General features: G+C 33.7%; 1 protein-coding gene across 2 annotated transcripts in view; it reads right to left on the bottom strand.

The window, feature by feature from the left end:
* LOC113888717 (sentrin-specific protease 6-like) overlaps window positions 1–14,725 on the bottom strand; it is a 30,928-nt gene extending 16,203 nt beyond the window's left edge. For both annotated transcript variants that reach the window (XR_003510040.1, XM_027535747.1), the window contains exons 1-5: window positions 14,567–14,725; window positions 9,749–10,136; window positions 4,315–4,544; window positions 1,245–1,415; window positions 269–302 (exon numbers count right to left, since the gene is read on the bottom strand). Coding sequence is in view for 1 of the 2 variants with exons in the window: in XM_027535747.1 (XP_027391548.1) it covers window positions 269–302; window positions 1,245–1,415; window positions 4,315–4,544; window positions 9,749–10,136; window positions 14,567–14,707 (964 nt within the window). In the remaining variant the exon portion in view is untranslated. The remainder of the gene's footprint in view (window positions 1–268; window positions 303–1,244; window positions 1,416–4,314; window positions 4,545–9,748; window positions 10,137–14,566) is intronic.
* Window positions 14,726–15,335: the final 610 nt, after the last annotated feature.

The following is a 15,335-nucleotide window of genomic DNA, read 5'->3' as shown; positions in this document are numbered from 1 at the left end:
AAAAATCTTTGATCTTAAAGAAGTATCTAAATACATTTTTTTTCCCCAGATGCCAAGAGAATTCTTAGGAAGAATACTTAAAAACTTAAACATAGCTTCTGTGATGTTATAGTATGAAATTTCCACTCTTAAGGCATAAGGCCCTTTGTTATGATGCATGTAATAACTAATTATCTTAGTGAATTCTAAAAACAACATTTTTTTATTCCAGTTAAGTGTTTTAGTGTAAACAAAGCTTTAGTGAGCAGTAGGACATACAACAGCTTACCTTCTAGCTGTATCTTGATAAAATCTAAACAAAACTAAAAAATAAGATAAATTAGTAACAATCATAGATTTTGGGGGAAGATTTTGCTACGGAGACCCTAAATGACATGCTTTTGGGACTTAGCCTATAGAAGGCAGAAAAAAGTGATCCATGTACTGCATTTGTCCATCTGACCTCTACAATACCGAGAATGATTCCAGCCTCTATTCATTAAAAAAAATAGTTGGAAACAAAGAATTAAGGACACCCGAGTTAAGAAGCCTTATAAAATAAGTACAGTGGTATTGGAAGATAACAATGCACAGGATTCATCAAAAAGAAAAAAAAATATGACTTAGAAGGCAGATTAAGGAGATTATGTTACAATCTTAAATAGAAAATATACATTTGAATTGGACTGGTGGTAGCAGAATAAGAATGAGACAGGTATGACAGGTAAGATAAAGGGACTAAAGAAAGTTCTTTGGCTTCTCTGGACACTGAACTAGTTCAAACGCACAATGCCTCTCGGGCGGCCACCGAAGTCCAATAATCTATTTCTAGGAGTCACTATGTCATAAGACATTTTTCTGCAGACCCCAAAGCTTTTCAATTCTTCTTTCTCTCATAAAGTTCCTCAAAATACTGTTTTCATGCATTGGGCTGGCGTGAGAATAAAACGGTAACACACTGGAGTGATTTCCGACTCAGTGAGAATAAACATTTTCCTATAATGATTATGCACTACTTTGAATATTATGTTATCATTAAAAAATTTTTTTTATCGGAATACATATGACCAAGTTTTTACCCACTAATTTTTATGGTGAGTAGCTATTTATGATTGTCTATATTCCTAAAGCAATTTGAAATCTTGAAATAATTGCAATGTTCTATTAAATATTTTAACTTATAAATTTTAACATATTATATATTAGTCTTAGCCAAGAAATTCTGAATCTTATAATTGGTAGTAAAGAGCATAGTGTGTACTTACAATTACAGGTTCTATTAATAGTTGGAATAGTGTTCCTATTCGTACACTTCGACACTTTATAACTATGGTATCAGAGGAACTTTGGCAGCTTAAAGATACAGGAGCAACTGAAGTTTCTTGAGAAATCACTTTGCGACGTTTTAGAGGTGTGGTGATAATAGAATTACCAAACTGAAAAAGGAAAAAAATTTTCACTTAGTAAGTTACTAAAACAAGACTGTAAACTAAGTAGACATGGCAGAGAAGACCCAACAGAAGAAATGTAATTATCAAAACATAAAATTGATTTTACTTCAACAGTGCTACATGAGTATTTATTGATTTTATAACAGTAACCGTAAACTCTTCCCGTTCCATCTTGCTACTTTACCTAGTTATTATGTGAAACTCCAGGAACAGCCCAGCAGTGAGAAATGGTACTTTAGGAATCAGACAGCTCAAATCAGACAGTTCAAATCACTTTGAACTGGGTTCAAAACACAGTTTTACTACCTTTCAATGATTTGATCTTGTAAAACTTGTATAATAACTTCTAAACTAAAAATTTTGGTTTCCTAAACTAAAATGTAACAGTATTTACTCAAATGAGCTAATGCATGTAAGTAGCTTAGCATGGTGCTTCATGCATGGTAAAATGCTGGATAAAAGTTATCTAGTAAGAGTGGTAGTAGTTGCTGTATTTGGATTAAATTAGCAGCTCTTCAGAAATCTGATAATTTAGGAAAATGGCTATTTACATTATAAAATGATGGTTCTTTATATATTAAAAACTATTAAATGACTTGATCTGTTAAATTAAGATTTCACAGTCATTCCCAAATGCAAATTAATCATAATATAAAAGTGTCTTTACAAGTATATATTTACTACTGCTACTGCTAAGTCACTTCAGTCGTGTCCGACTCTGTGCGACCCCATGGACGGCAGCCCACCAGGCTCCCCCGTCCCTGGGATTCTCCAGGCAAGAACACTGGAGTGGGTTGCCATTTCCTTCTCCAATGCATGGAAAGTGAAGTCGCTCAGTCGTGTCCGACCCTCAGCTACCCCATGGACTGCAGCCTACCAGGCTCCTCCGTCCATAGGATTTTCCAGGCAAGAGTACTGGAGAGGGGTGCCACTGCCTTCTCCGAGTACATATTTAAATTAAATGTAATTAAAAGTAAAGATGTCAAAATCCGTATCATCAAAAAAAAAAATAAAACAAGATCTTGATTAAAATGAATATTTTCCCAGGTTATTAACAGATATCTATTAGAGAGGTTTAAAACTTTAGCTTTAGAATTATTTCTTCAAATGAGATTTTACTTAGCTCAATAGTTAAGTTAGGTAATTTCCAGCAATCTAACACTTAAAAATATTTTTTAATTTCTTTTTTTGTACCTTACTTTAAAAAAAAAAAAAAAAAACCTCTTATTTATACCCTTTACTCATTTTTCTGTAGTTGCTTCTATTTGATTTTTAAGAAATCAAAACTATGTAAAGGACCAACTTATACTGTCACATATTTCACTATTTTTTCCCATTTGTACTATCTATTAAATTCTGGGATGGTGTTTTGGTTCACTGTATTGTACTTTCCATTGAAACAAATATATTCATCTCTTCATTTATTACTTTTGCTTGTGCTGAAATGTGTGGAAAGGCATTTCCTAAGATTACACTAAAACTGTCAACCTATATTTTTTCTATTATTATAGTTAGTTTTGGTTTTTTCATTTCTTACTGATCCCATCTTAACAATCAAATATGTATGTTTCCATATTTTAATCTACAGCTTTCCGAATTCCTGACGTATATACATAACAACTTTTTAACGTACAAATTTATTTTTTAAGTTCTTTTTACAAAAATAAGAAAATATGCATGTAATTTCTGCATCTTGGTATTCTCACTAAACAGTGCCATGTAGAAAATCCTAAGCCATTGATACAGCTCCAATTTTCATTGACAGTGGCTGAGTAATAGTCCATGGTACATATATACTAGAGTTTCTTCAGTAATTTCTATGAAAGTGAAAGTGAAGTCTCTGTCGTGTCCGACTCTTTGTGACCCTGTGGACTGTACCCTACCAGGCTCCTCTCTCCACGGGATTCTCCAGGCAAGAATACTGGAGTGGGTTGCCATTTCGTTCTCCAGGGGATCTTCCCAACCCAGGGATCAAACCCACGTCTCCCACATTGCAAGCAGACACTTTAACCTCTGAGCCACAAGGGAAGTCCCTATGTAATTTCTATATCAATCATTAAAATGATTGTTTGCTAATAATTATATTTATATATATAATCAAAGCACTGGAGGTTAAAGATTCCTTTGAGTCTAGGGAATGAATTACTTGGTCATTCAGTATACATTTTAAATGTTTTAGTAGATACTTACTCTTTTTCCAAAAGGCCACAACTTAGCTTTTTTTCATCAACATATAAGGAAAGTACCCTTTACCTTGGATTTTTGCCAATATATGTGTTAAGTGATTTTGCATCAATTGTGAAAGTTTGTTAAGTATATGGTTATATTTCATTTTCTTTGATATGTACTTTTCCTATAAGGGTTTATTATCTGAATTTCTCTTCTTTTGGTCTATTCCTATCTTTTTTTAGATTTTCTTTTTTCTTCTAACTTTTAAAAGTTCTTGGTTTATTATAGACATCAGCATAGTTTACCTGCATTACGAATATTCCTTTCTAGACCTATTATTGATTGACAGAATTTCTTTTGTCATCTGAATGTTTTAAAAATTTTACAGTAAAACATAAAATATACTAAAACTATATTATGCTATTAATAAAATATACCCAAGTTAAAATGACCTTACTGTCTACTAGATTATACAAATATATGTGTTTTACACTTATATTTTGCTTACTAAAGGTTGATATTGTTTCTTTTTGTTGAATTTTTACACTTTAAGCCTTTAATTAAAATATATTTTTGTGTATGCTTTAATGTTCTTTCAATAATCTTCCCAGTGTTATTTTAAGTTCTACTTAATGAATAATTCATTTTTTCCTATTGATACCACCAAATTATCCTTGCCCCCCAAATATTTACATATCAAAGGAGAAATAAGTACCTGGTCTTTCATCCCTGCTTTTCTTGGCAATGTAACTGTATTTAATTCTGAATCTGCTGGAATGCTTCTTAGTTCATGCTCTATTCTGCAAGTGTTTTCATTTAGTGCTGCTTCTACTTTTGCTGTGGAAGAACACGCTGAATCAGCAGGTTTAGGAGAGATGCTTTCTCTTCTGTTAGTCCTGTCATTGTGATCATCATCATCATCATCATCATCACTGGACAAAATGACTATAAAGAAAGTGTTAAGTACTTCAGGTATTTCATTCTTGTCAGTTAAAAATGTAAGTACATGACAACAGTTGGAAATATACCAGATCTGCTTTGGATCTCCTCCTGATCTGAGATTAATAAAAATGAAGATACAATCCATTCTATTTGATGAAAAGTTAAATCTGTAGAGCAATTAGAACTGGCATTTTTTATATAACATACAAATGTAAAATTTATTCTACAATTCATCACAATCACCCACAGAGAAACATAGACAAGTTACAACAAAACTTATATGTTTATCATTAGGTCTATTTCAGAGTTCCAGAAAGTCTTAGGTATGAAGACAATTTGCATACAAATTATTCATAAAATAGCATGCATTTAAAAAGTCTGTAAGACTGCATGTGATCAAACAATTTTTATCTCACACAAGAAATCACTAATATCATTACTAGTCTTTGGGAGAACTTGAACCAGTGTCTGAAAGTGAAAGTCACTCAGTAGTGTCTGATTCTTTGTGACCCCACGGACTATACAGTTCATGGAATTCTAGGCCAAAATATTGGAGTGGGTAGCCTTTCCCTTCTCCAGGGGATCGTCCCAACCCAGGGACCAAACCCAGGTCTCCTGCATTGCAGGTGAAGTTTTTACCAGCTGATCCACAATTATTGGACCAATGCCTAATATGCAATAAATCTTGCTGAGTAAATGAACATGGGTAAGATATTACATGAAGGTAATTTGCTCTTACACCATGTACTTATTACTGAATCTTTTCAAACGCATCTCTATATCAAATTCTGCAGGGCCAGCATACTGCACATACAGCATACTCCTAACTCCTTACTCTAGTTCATACATGTATGTAATTTGGACCCAGGCTACTTTCTCATACTACTTCATTTTTTCCTCTTTCTGTTTCACCAACACCAGCTTGTTTCTATCTGATTGTAATTCTCCTAACACTTTTGCACTTTTGCCATCAAATAAGTGGTTTAAATACCACTTTTTGATTAACTACCCAATCTAAAGTAAGCACACAGGTACTTGCTTATTCACATCAACTAATTTAAATTTCTGTTGTCTTTTGCTGTGGATGTACACTTACTCATTTGTTTCTCCCACTAAAATAAAGTATAAAGAACAAGAATATTGCCTTGTTTACTGCTATATTCCCAGTGTCCAAAATACTATCTGGTGAAGAAAGTCATGTGTTGAAGAATGTAAAAATTTGTAGGAGCAATTCTGTTTTCCCCTATCATACATCATAAACATAAATGCTTAGTTATTATTTCTGAGTCATATAACAAGTCCCAGAAAGGAATCACCACCAGCATCACACCATTCATCTTTTTAATTTTGCTATCCAATCTCAAATGTTTTTCAGAAGTGATATTTTATTAACAGAAAATGTAATAGGCCAGATTAGAAGGCCCAAGGCCCTAGTTTTCAAGTCAGTTTATACACACTTGAAAGTTAGGGTCTTGCCACTTACTAGTCATTTGCCTCAGTTTCTCTTCTGTGATATAGGAGACAACAAAGTCTTAGGAACAAATGATTTGATGTGCAAAAGATTTATTAGCATAGTACCTGACGTATAAAAGCTTTAGAAAAATTCGTAACTGCTTATATTGTTTATCAAGAGCTACACAGAAGCACATATTCAACAGTAAGCCTAGTGTTCAATCTACAGTCATTTTTTTGTGCTTCAGGAACATTAAAACTTCTACATCTGCTCTATCAAAAACTTATTTTAAAGCTTCAATGCCACAACAGATAGATCTGTACTACATAGTTCTTGTTTTATTAAAGTAAATGAGGGCTGTGCTCAATGTCACCATAATTACAAAGCAAATAGGGAGAGAGTATGCAAAGATGATAATAGTTAAAGAGCTGTTCTTATAACTGCTTTAATTCCCTACAAAACATGGAATATATTCTACGTAAGTATATACCTAAGATTCTGCATCAGAGTCTGCTATGAACTAAATTCTGTCCCTTTAAAATCCATATACTGAAGCCCTAATCCCCAACGTGGCTATATGTGGAAATAGGGCCTATAGAGAGACAATAAAGGTTACATGGTCTTAAAGGTGAATCCTTAATCTGATAGGACTGGTGTTACAGGAAAAAGAGATGCCAGAAATCTCTCTCCCTCTCTGTGCAAGCACAAAAGGAAGGGCATGTAAAGACACAGCAAGAAGGTGGCTGTCTGCAAGCCTGGAAGAGAGGCCTCCACCAGACACCAATCCTAATGGCACCTTGATCTTGGACTTCCAGCATCCAGAACTGTAAGACAATAAATTTAAGCCCAGTCTGTGGTACGGAGAAGGCAATGGCACCCCACTCAGTACTCTTGCCTGGAAAATCCCATGGACGCAGGAGCCTGGTAGGCTGCAGTCCATGGGGTCGCTAAGAGTCAGACACGGCTGAACGACTTTACTTTCACTTTTCACTTTCATGCATTGGAGAAGGAAATGGCAACCCACTCCAGTGTTCTTGCCTGGAGAATCCCAGGGACAGGGGAGCCTGGTGGGCTGCCGTTTATGGGGTCGCACAGAGTCGGACATGACTGAAGTGACTTAGTAGTAGTAGTAATAGTAGTAGTCTGTGGTATTCTGTTATGGCAAGCTAAGCAGACTAATACTGGTCTTTGCATTTACATTCCAAACTTGTTCCCACAGAAATCAGGCTATCTTCTTTCTCACCTCATTCTAGGCAGTATTCAAAAGTTTCTTTATCAAGTAACTTTTCTACCTACCTATCTAAAATTCTATGATCTAAAACTGCAAGCTTCTTCATTGTGACACTTGTCACTCTCTATTTCCCAGAACTGCTTCACTTTTCTACACAGAATTTATCACTACTTGAGACCCTGTATTTTTATTTATTATTTGACCACCAAAGACAGAACAAAAGCTTCATAAATCATTTTAATAGGAACACAAATTTAAGAATGATAAAGTATATAAACAAAACAGACTTTGAAACCAGAAAAATCATTAAAAAAAAAATCTAAACTCCAACAGCCCATATGTACATAACAATGAGAAGCCTTAAGCGTAGGCTGCCTCATTTATAGAGTAGGGTTGCATTAGTAACTACCTCACAGGATTGTCAAAAACAAACTAAACTGGTTAGTATATAAACTTTTATAAGCAAGACCAATAAGCATATAATAAATATCTTAAAACAGAAAATATTTTTTCTATATACGTTACTGAGAAATATGGTTTTTAGTTTTTCTGGAGGGGAGGGAAACAAAATTAGGCTTTACGGTTTTAATTCAAAGTAAACTGCTTAAGGCACCTCAAAACCACATAGATTCACTTTGTTCTTTTTACTTACCAACTCAGTCTTACTAACTTCCAGTTCCCCTCATCCTGGAAATCTCAGCAAGCTGAGTTTCCAGCACAGAAGTCTGGCTCAGAATAATACCCAGTAATTGCGTAATAAGTTTGAGAGTTCTATTGATATCTTACGTTAAAATTTTACACAACAACCTCACCATTAGGAAACATTCAAATGATATTAACATATTTAATATTCCACTGGTATAACACTAAAATGTGTCATAAAATATTCATATTCAACATAGACATCCTCATAACACCATAACAGAGTGTTGGCTTGACAGCTATCATACAGAAATTCCTTTACAAATCAAGCTCTTTTGGAAAATAAGCTAATATACTGGTATAGGTTAAGGTTTCTCATATTGAATTAAAATAGGACTTGATATATTTTTGAGGTTGAAAAACTTGTTGATTTTATCCCTTTTATAAGGTGGAGCTTCTCTCTCTGTGAGAGAGGAGGTGGATATCATTATGAACTAATTGTGACATATTTCACATATTTCAATGCATAGTAGTTATGGTTCCTTTTGTGGCCCAAGCAGATTCAGTCTTGGTCACTGAGAGGAGCCTTTTCATCTTAGCTATGTGCTTCTGACATACCCTTAGTTGTTTGTGACTGTTTCCACGCTTCCTGATACAACTCAATGACTGAGATTTATCTCCTACATTTGTGTTCCAGACCTAGAGTCAGCCATTTCTCTGAAGAGCTCTGATTCCTTTTAGTGGAAAATGGTATTCAGAAACACAGATATGGCATATGGGAACTAAAGTTGTTTTTATACAAGGTTTGCTTACTGTTTCCAGGCATATTTTATGGGTAAAGCTAAGAGATACTTTCTATTCAATAGAAAATATTGATTAAGTTTCAGTATTATCTCCAATTCAAATTCGAAGTTAGTTATTTTTACTTCTTTGGTTTTACTTTTGTATTCCTTTTCTCCAATACTGAACATCTTGGGTTCTGGAGACAGTAATATAATTGCTGGCTTGTTTTATCAATATGTATTTAAAAACAGCAATATTATTAATAAAATTACTGAATCCAGTTAGGAATTTCTCTGGAGTTTTACTTAAACATTAAGGATGTACAGCCACAATATTATTTTAATTTAAATTAATTTGAGATAATTCTGTGCGTTCAAGCCACCAACAAGGTATATAAACTCTCCTATCCATCACAAATAAAGAGTAGCATACTATAAACTCTGATCTGCACCTTGCTTTAATTCATTTGATAAAACAGCTTAAAAATCATTCTATACAATATTAAGTTAGTTTCCCCCCCTTTCTAGCTACCTACACTGAAGTTTATTTAATCAGTCTATGACTGTTTCCAATCTTATGCTATTTATTACAAAAAGGACTGCATTTCATATACATACACATATGTACATGTGGCTAAAGACAGGAAAAGGATTTAGAGGAGGAACAATAGTAGTAAGGGAGTGAATTTTCAGAGTCCTTTCTTTTGTCAAATGCTTTATTGAGCTATGCTAGGCACTTCATGTTATTTTTAAATTTACTCCCTCAGTAACACTATCAGGCAGGAAATATATCCACTTACAGATCAGAGAGATTAAAGTAACTGGGTCAAAGTTAGAAAGTTGGTTCTAACTGGCAGCTGACCTAAGACTAGGGCCAAGATACTACTTAAAATGGACAGGGTAAGAACAAAGTCTAAGTCAGTTTTTATTTTTCAATTACATGGGCAGTTATAATAATCTACCCAAAAAGCATGTCATATAACTGATACAAAAAACCTTTTAAAACTACACTTCAGAAATATGCTCATGCTCACATTAAAAATATATGTGAAAAATATTAGACTCATATAAGCAATACTAAAGAGAGTAAAATACTTACTTGGATCATTTAGGTCTGACAGGCTTGTTTTCCTTTCTTTCAGGTTTGTGATTTTGGCTATTTCTGCCCTAGACAAAATGACTTTCCCATTAGTATGTAAATAATTCTGTCCACTGTCATCACAACTCACAATAATATCAATTGGAATCTTTCCCACACTGTTGCCATAAAACTTCTTGGCTGGTAATATTGTGTTTTGTGACTTCTGTCCTCCAGAATTCTGATGAATTGATGTTCTTAATGATAATCCAGCAGAGTCATTCAAAGTTATAGCTTGTCTGCAATTTCTCTGCAAATCCTTAGAAAAAGGAATACCACAACTTTGGCATTTGGTCTGATTTTCTTTTTCTTTCCCACATTTTGGACAAAATTCACACTGTTTAGAAACCTTAAAATCCAAAAGAAAGAAAGGAAAAAAAAAAAGACTTTGGCATTTTATTTCAACATCATGGAACAACAACAATAATCTCAAAATTAATCTCCTATTTCTCATCACCATCGCTATGGCTACCACAAAATCCTGAACGTTACTTGGGATTTAGCATCACAATGCTGGAAGGAATTTTCGAAACCATCTAGTCCAGCAGTCTTCAAATCAGACTATGTATATTCCTCAAGGGCTACATAAAGATTTTCTAAGGCATACAGGGCATAAATAATCTTAAGGTAATCAATATTTAGATGTTCAAGTCACACATATAACCCTTCTAAAAACTGCTCTGATTATGCTTATGTCAAAGTATCACCTGCCACAACTGTTCTTCTCATACTTTAAAAAAAAAAAGAATCCTAAATCCATCTTCCATTTGAAATATTAAAATGGTACATGGCCCTAGGGTATAAAAATCACCAAACAAAACAGAAAGATAATGTTACATGCTGGAAATATGAATTGATTCTAAGTTCTGGTTAAGACAATCTTTTACAAGATAATTTATTTCTAAATTATCAGTGCTACAAAAATAGTTCAAGGAAGGCCCAATCTAGGCCTCTTACAATTATGATACCATTAAAAAAGTTTTTTTGACAATAGAGTATCATACGATTTTGAAGCCTATAATGTAGGAGTTCAAGGTATTTGGTGATATTACTGTAATAAAGCTCTTTCCATACTCATGTACCTATTTATGTGAACAAGGTTCTTCAGCACTTACATCTGTAAGAAGGAAAACATGAATAGATGCCGCAATATGTAACATAATATTCATCCATGGACATATAAAATAATTGAGAAAAATAGTCTGTCTCTAATTAAAAGATGCACTTCCAACAATTTTGCTTTTACATCAAACTATTCATCAAACTTTGTATAAAATATATGGTTTTAATCAATTATATACTATTAACAAGTGTATATTATTAATTTGGATGTGCCCAGATCCCCATATGAGGAGACTGATCTAAATATTCTATTTTAAAAGGTTAATTCCTTTTCACTGTGTCAACTATTACATCCTGTGTGACCTTTTAAATTCAGGATGAAAAATGCTCAATGTCAACTAAAGAATACCTAAGAGGATAATATAATCATTTAAAATTCTTTTAGGTGACAGAAGACATCAAGTAGTTGCAGGACCAACAGATATGTGGTAATTATATATGATTAAATGTGTAGGATTACATTTCAAAATTCACCAAACTGAATGCTTAAGTTCTATGCATTTTTATTTTTATGTAAATTTATGACTCAAAAGTATGTACACAAGCAAAAACGGCCTATAAAGACCACTACTCTAGACTTACCTGTTTGCTGTAAAGATGAAAAAAAAACTGACAGAGAAATTGCTAACTGTGCCCAACTGACCATGACAAAGCTGTTCTATTATACCATGTTACCTATTTGAGGGTCTACCCCAGACAACAAAAAGGAATGAAATTTGTTACCCAGATAACACAAAGGAATGAAAACCAACCAGGGCAAAATTAAACTTAATAGGTACAAGATCAGCTCGGCATATGTAGATTGTACTTTTTTTTCCCCCTCTGCCAAGACATAAAGAATTCAATTATGCTATTTTGAATGCATGTAAGTTATGTGAACAACTGGTTAGATACAAATGAGCAGTCCCTACCTACCTACTACCCTGTGATGAAATATCTAAACCTCTTAAAAAAAAAAAAAAAAAATCTAAACCCCCTCATTTTCATGATGAACATAGATCTCGACATCTAGCTAGGCTTTAAACACATCCATTTATGTGAAAACTAGACCCTCATTTGTCACAGTGGGAGTCAGCTCTATGTAAGCTAATTCTGTCTTTTATTAAGAATCAAGGATATCATCAAGCTGGTTCAGACTGGCTCCAATACTTTAGTGTCTATAATAAAGGGTAGATTTCAATAAAAAGAACCCTATGGAAAAACAATACTTTCACATATTTGCTTTTATAAAATTGATACTCAAACAGAAAAAGACTTCCCTACTATTAAAATTTTAATCTTAAAATATAGAACTATATCATGAGCTATTACCATATGCCATCCACAGGCTAAGAAACACCTATCTTAGAACTACTTGCAGCAATTAGGAACAAAATGCAGATCAGCTTAACCAAACATGGTATTACACTGTTCACAATAAAAACTAGAGATTAAGAATTTTATCAACCTGGTGATCAAAAAACTAGAATCTCAACATTATTTAATTATTTTTAGTAAAATAGCAAATTTTCTTAACAGTTTTATGTTAAATATAAATTCCTTCAGAAAACAAAGATTAATTAAAGTGTCACTTCCCCCTTCTTTGGTCAATGGAACACTTTAAAATAAATCCAAATCTCATTATCACATATTATCTGCCAGCCTATACACATTAATAATAACCTGTATATTTAATAAGCATGTCTTTCATGAGACACCACTGAGACAATGTCATATTTTGTTAAATATTCTGAACCTGTTATAATCTCATTAAATACCAAAGACTTCATTTTCTTACAAGCAGCATGTAATGTGAAATTTCACAGACTATACATGGAAAGAAAAACCACTAATCTTGTTCAAAAATTTAAAATTACATAGAGGATGGCTACAATCTATTCTTTATCTCCACTAAGAAAAGAATAAGTGGCACAGAAGTAAAGAGTAAAAAGAAACAAAATATATTTTCGATGTTAAAAAAAAATTCTGAGGCTTTTAGCTGGCACGCCTAGGGAAGGAAGGACGGTGTGTGTGTGGGAAGAAGCTTTCTTCTTTTTTCCTCCTTTCCAGGGGTCCAGCAAAGGGCTAAGCAGCGTGGGTGATGACAGCATAGCCCAAGCCAATCTTAGGCTTGCGTGCCAGAAGACTGGTCACAGAAAACCCAACTGAGCAAATACACTGGAGATAATGGAAGACAGGTTTCTCAGTCAGAGAAGGGAGTTACAAAAACATGCAAAGCACAAAAGGCTAAAATAAACACTGTGGTGTTGGACTAGAATTGGAGTTATCAAAATGTAAACTCATGAATTTTAATATATACTAAATATTAACAAGTATATACACAAATATTCCTAGTTCAGTCTGCTGAGAGGGCCTACATTTGACACCCAGTAGCAACAAGCACAACTACTGCCCAAATATCTTCCGAACTCACTTATACAAACAATGATTCCTTGGAGAAATGCATGACTACAGAGCTGCTACAGAGAAATACAAAGAAATCTAGACCACCTGGTTATACCAGAAGGCAGGTACTCAAATAATGATGGGGATATGTCAAAAAGAAAACAGCCAGCTTGAAGAACTTTCCATGGGCCAAATCTAGGGCAATTTGAGCATCAAAATAAACAATGACACTTGTGGAGAATAACCTTTCTGAGAAAAATAAGAATCCATGTCTCCACGCTGATAAAAATAGAAACTATGGTAAATGTGGGATAAGAAAAAACTCTTATTAACAAATAAGTATAGAAATACTAGGGACTTCCCAGGTGGCTCAGTGGTAAAGAATCCGCTTGCCAATGCAGGAGATACAAGTTAGATCCTAGGGAAGATTCCCTAGAGTAGGAAATGGCAACTTGCTCCAGTATTCTTGCCTGGAAAATTCCATGGACTGAGAAGCCTGGCAGGCTACAGTCCACAGAGTCACAGAGTCAGACATGAAATGAGTGACTGAATACACAGAAATACCTATTAAAAACACCTACTAAAATACTGGAAAAATCTAGATAAGTACATCTGAAACAAGATAAAAGTGAGTATCAGCAATAATGTCAAAATCAACATTATATACTTCCTGATATGATGCAATAAGATCATAGCATCACCTCTGAGGAATCTTGAAAAATGTATAAATGATGAAGAACCTGCAGACCAATTCAACTTGAGGTACAAAATAAGTGGCCTGTATTTCTTACAAATATCAAGGTTACGAATGATGAAGGAACATTAAGGAATTATTCCAGATTAAAGAAGACTGAAGATCGCCACCACTCAATGTAACATGATCCTGAACTGGATTCTGTTTCCATAAAGGACATGGTTAGAGAAAATGTGAGTGGAGTTTGTGCATTAGATGATAATTCTGGATCCATATTAATTAAACATTTTTGACAGCTGTACTCTGGTTATACATAAGAATTTTATTTTAAAAAAACTCTGATTGAGAGCAATTATGTGAAGTATGGTATAGGGAAGTGTTCATACATCTTTTTAGAAAGATATATATTCTGGACTTGTGACAACTGAAAAATGATCTAATGAAGGCAGACAAGTTTGCCAAGTTTATAGTTCTCTTCCAATCCTACTTGAAAAGATCACCAGAATTTAATAAGTACTAAAAATAGTATTAATAAAAATACCAACTGATTAGCAGCAAAGAATGATTTCTCTACCCACCTCTAAATCAGTTAAACATTTTTTGGAAGCAGGAGACAGAGAAGGTGGGGTAGACTGATATGTACTACTGTGACGTTTCTGTGCAACTTTCCTTTTAATTTCAGACTCCAGGTGTGATTCAGACTCTTCTGTTTTTTTCATTATACGATCTAAAAAACAAAATAGGGGGAAAGTACTAAAATTAAACTTTATAAATTTCTCATTTTTCACTATGAAAAAAATACTAACTCATATTAACAAATGATGTTTTAGCTAAAAGAAACTAATGTTTCAATATGTACAATAGAGAAAAATAGAACTTTAGAGGCCAGAGCCAGTAGCCATCTCCTGGTTGCTCTTGTCTGTCCTTCACCAGGATCACTTTCCACCCGCTCTACCGTGTACCATTTTCAAGTGTACCAATATTCTCTTCAGCTTGTTCTGTGCTACTAAGGCAACAGAGCACGTTCTGCACTGAATCACACACACGTTTCTTCTTCCTATGTTACTGTTCTTAGATCAGTAATGAGAAAAATATGAATTCAAATGTTGGGCACAACTGTTTTGATAAAGGAAAGTAATGCTAACTTAATGGCTTTTTAAATTCAAGACACACGAAAGAGAATTTTCTTCATTATTTTTCAATGTAAAGTCAATCATTTCATTTCTAATTAATTCATAATTAGAATTGTAAAATGATTTCACAAATTCCAAACAGAACAATTTACAATTCATTACAATTTGACTTCATCAGCAAAGAAAACCGAACATGTATCTAAATCAAAAGTTA

This window comes from Bos indicus x Bos taurus, unplaced genomic scaffold (genome assembly GCF_003369695.1).
Source record: "Bos indicus x Bos taurus breed Angus x Brahman F1 hybrid unplaced genomic scaffold, Bos_hybrid_MaternalHap_v2.0 tig00001243_arrow_arrow_obj, whole genome shotgun sequence".
NCBI lineage: Eukaryota > Metazoa > Chordata > Mammalia > Artiodactyla > Bovidae > Bos > Bos indicus x Bos taurus.
This window is presented reverse-complemented; position numbering and strand designations above follow the sequence as displayed.